Source organism: Takifugu flavidus, chromosome 5 (genome assembly GCF_003711565.1).
Source record: "Takifugu flavidus isolate HTHZ2018 chromosome 5, ASM371156v2, whole genome shotgun sequence".
Classification (NCBI taxonomy): domain Eukaryota; kingdom Metazoa; phylum Chordata; class Actinopteri; order Tetraodontiformes; family Tetraodontidae; genus Takifugu; species Takifugu flavidus.
In genome coordinates, this window is record NC_079524.1 from 7,551,348 (window position 1) to 7,555,472 (window position 4,125).

The 4,125-nt window shown below is 47.5% G+C and overlaps 1 protein-coding gene across 1 annotated transcript; it reads left to right on the plus strand.

Annotated features, from left to right (window-relative positions):
• The first annotated feature begins 518 nt into the window (after nt 1-518).
• On the plus strand, nt 519-3,251 carry gdnfb (glial cell derived neurotrophic factor b). Its single transcript, XM_057033275.1, is given in 3 exon segments — nt 519-1,932; nt 2,337-2,431; nt 2,433-3,251. Coding segments are annotated over 3 exon segments (786 nt in total). The 5' UTR covers nt 519-1,730; the 3' UTR covers nt 2,922-3,251.
• The last annotated feature ends 874 nt before the right edge of the window (nt 3,252-4,125 follow it).

Genomic DNA, 4,125 nt, shown 5'->3' on the forward strand with positions numbered 1-4,125 from the left:
AGATTTAACCGAATTGTTTTTTTTTCTGTTAATCAATTCACCAGCACTGGTGTTCTAAATGAGACCTCCATTCCAGCTGTCAACTGCTGGCTCTGGGGCTTCGTGTTGGCCTTTAATGGAGGGTGAATGTGACCAGTGCAATTAGCCTCACCAGTGAGTCCAACTGAAGCCCTGGAGGTGGCTGACGGGATCCAAGAGCAGATCAGCCCTCACAAGAGCGATAATCAACATCTGCTGGGCGTGTTTGGCGTAATTGCTTGAGGACATTGTGTTTCCATGCAGTTAATTGAGCGAGTGAGTGGGAAAGGGAGCCTCTTCTGGGTGATTAGCGCCCTTGCTTCTAAAAACAGTCACAGAAAATAACTGTGATGAATCTGCAGCACACAGGTGCTGAAGGTTTTTCCACGGCGGAAGGGTTGAAATACAACCTGACTGTGCACTGACACGGTCCTGCGGGAAATAATACACAAGGGCGCCCGGGTGCACTTGGATGTGCAGGACTTTTACATTCTCTGTTTAATCTGGGGGATTGACTGCATTACATAAGGAAACAGCTTTAGAAAGTAGGCAGCAACATGTTTTCTTCTTCTGGAGGAATAGAAGATGCGTCATCTGCACGTTTGCTCAAGTCACACACACACACGCACACACACACACACACACATACACACTTTAATTAGTTTGTGCCACTCAGAGAACTTTCACATTCACTGAAGCCCCCTAAATGACTGTGATTCTGTTTTCTTCAGCTCCAGATATCTGAATCACATCTTCATCCATCTGGATTTTCAATCAAACATTGTCATGTGGTTTACATTACCATAGATTGTTCTGCTTACCCTGAACAAAGCCCTTAAAACTTTACAGCTGCGTGACTGCGTCGACGTTGCTGAAGTGAAACTTTGTTTCGAAGAGGAGAAAATGACACAAAAATGGTTCATTTTTAACCCAAATTTCAGAATTAGCCATTTTTCTTCAATCTTCTGATGGTGTCAATCAGAAATGTGCTACCGACAGACTTCTAAACCCAAACTCCTCTGGGTTTTTACTCGTGAGGGTGGTCCACACAGTCACTAGAAGAATGAAGCGGACCTTTGGTCTCCATCATTGTGATTTCAGGACTGAATGTGCAGAAACGCAATCCATCCACTCTCTAATTTCAAACAGGTTCTTGGGTCCAGGAACAACCAGAATTCCCATCACAGCATTGGGGACGTGGAGGGATATTAGTGGAAAGTGTGAAACTTCTTCCTCCCTCTCGGCCTCCTGAACACACAGACCGAGCCTCTCTTAAAACAGAACCCCTCCACTCTTACCAGACCTCGGGTTCAATCCGAATCTGGAGTCCGTCCCTGTGTTTTCTGGATGGGTGGAGACAGGAACAATCAGAGGATGGACCGCCAGACGTCACCCGCGCTCCCAGGATCCCTGCCGGACCTCTCCTTCTCCTCTCAGAGAGCGCATTGAGGACTGATGGTGAGCAGGGACGCAGAGAGTGCGCGCAACCCGGGAAAAGGGCTTTAAACGCAGGGGATTCTTCCAAGGACATTTGCTCGAGTGGTTTAAAGAACAGTCCGGAAGGGGGACTTGTATTTTGCCACGTCTTGGTTCGGTCGGTGAGCAGCTGGAGGTCCGGCGTTGCGCGTCCCCGATGTTGCTCACCGCGTTTGCCAGGTGAGACCTGTTGGTTTCGCGACGCGCCATGTTCTGCTGTCGGACTGAAGTGAACAATGAAGTTATGGGATAGTCTGACCACTTGTTTGATTCTGCTGAGCGCCGTGCGCGCCAGCGTCTCCCGGCAGCACCCCGCGATGAGGAGAAGGAGCGAGGCGGAGAGTCCGCCGGAGCTCCCGCAGTCGCAGACGCGCCTGGTCCGCTCCGGTATCAGCCGAACCGACTGGGGAGAGGAGCTGGGCGCCCGGAGAGGAAAAGGTAAAGGCTTCTGACTGAGGGCATCAAGGGGCCGAAACAATTCATGAGTCTGGTCAAAAAATAAAGAGAAGTATAATAATGACACGGTTATGAGATGAGAGTCCTCAACGGACTGTATCTCCCTTAATAAGAGAACTATAATTGATTTAATCTGCTGTATTTGACAGCTACATTTTACTATGTTTTAAAAATGATTTCTGCATTATCCCGTTTGTATTGAGTTATTTACTTATTGATTTGTAACCTTTTACACATTATTTGACCATATGAGATTTCAGGCAGGCAGGCAGACAGGCAGACAGACAGACAGACAGACAGACAGACAGACAGACAGACAGACAGACACTTTATTAATTGACTCATCACAAAGACAAGCGTAACAAATACAGTCATATGTGTTCCAGGCGCCATGGAGGAGGCCTCTCTGAACGAGTATGAAGATGTGGTCAATTTCATCAAAGTGACAATCAGCAGAATACAACACTCCTCCTCCTCCTCTCCTCCTCCTCCTCCTCCTCCCCTCCTCCTCCTCCTCCACTGCCCCCTCCCCGACCAAAGACAGTGGCGGGGATCGGCAGGGCCTGAGCGGCAGGGCTCGGCAGAGAAGGCAGAAGACGGGGGTGGGCCGGCTGGGTGACAGAGGAGCCAGAAGAGGGGAGACGGGGAAGAAGGTGAGAGGAGGTCCTGGGAGAGGACAGGGCTGCGCGCTCAAACAGATCCACCTCAACGTAACAGATCTGGGTCTGGGCTACCGCTCCAGCGAGGAAATGATATTCAGGTACTGTTCCGGACCGTGCAGGAAGTCCCAGACCAACTACGACAAGATCCTGTACAACCTCGCCAACAACAGGAAGCTCCCTCCCAAAGACACGCCCTCCCAGGCCTGCTGCAGGCCCACAGCCTTCGACGATGACCTCTCGTTCCTGGACGACAACCTGGTCTACCACACTGTGAGGAAGCACTCGGCCAGGAAGTGCGGCTGTGTGTAGGCGACGCGACTCTCGCCCTCTGGCCCCGTTTGAAACCTGATGTCGAGGGGTTTTTGTGTCTTTGAATTGGTCTGAGGGCGAGGGAAGGTTCACTGTGCTGCAGCTACAAAATGAGGCCAGCATAAATAATAAATATGGGGAGAACAACATCACGACAGGTGTCATAGCAACCAGCCGTTCGGATCCGTCACCCGTCACAATGCGTTGGGACATGCAAATGTAAAACAAATCAGAGATATTTATGAAATCTTGAATATAGTAACTTATTGTAATTTATGATGCTTTTATATAAGGAATAAATGTTATTTATTAATGTACTGTGATACATAAGAGTGCGCCAAAGACTTTTAATTGTTTCCAGACATCCAGAAACACAATCCAGGGACAGAGACAGCAAAATTAATTAAACAGGAATTCGGTTGTCCGCTGCGATTGTGCAGTATTTTTCATGGGTAAATGGTCATTCTGGTTAACAGTGAACAAAACCCTCTTGATGGCAGAAGGCAAGACTGAGTTCACCATCACTTTATTTTTAATTTTTAAACTGTTAATGGATTGTTTTAGACTCTCTCTGGTGGTTTCATTATGTCGGATTAGTTTGTTTGGGACAGTTTTATCTTATTTTTATCTTATCTTATTTTATCTTATCTTATATTATGTCAGTTTTATTTTATTTTGCTTCCTTCAACAATCCCAAAGTGAAGTGAAAAACAGGCATTTAGATTTAAGGGGTTAAGCGTGACAAGGCGAGGATTTGGACAGCCGACAGCTTCGGATGTGAGAACAGCGGCTGGCTGCCATGTCACACTTTCACAAATTCCTGCTTTTAACTCCTAAAAATCAAACAGGTGAAAATTCTGGGGAACTTTCGTTAAAATTGCTGTGATTAAATTGGGTTTGATGGTAATTGCCCCGAGTTAAGTGCCCCATTAGCTTCCATTAAAGAGAATAAAACAAGCAGAACTCCTATGGAGTCCTTCAGATCGCACGGCAGGGAAACAGACATTCCGGATCCAGATTTAGCGTCTTGCAGATTTTTCTTCCACGAGGAAGACAGATGGCTAAACTCGACTCTTTCTCGGGGAACACCAGAACCGTTTGGACGTCTTTCTGGAAACTGTCCAAAGAATGCTGCATGGAGAACCTCCACTACATATCACACCTCTGGAGGAAGGCGGAGATGATGCTGGAGAACTGGAAAGGG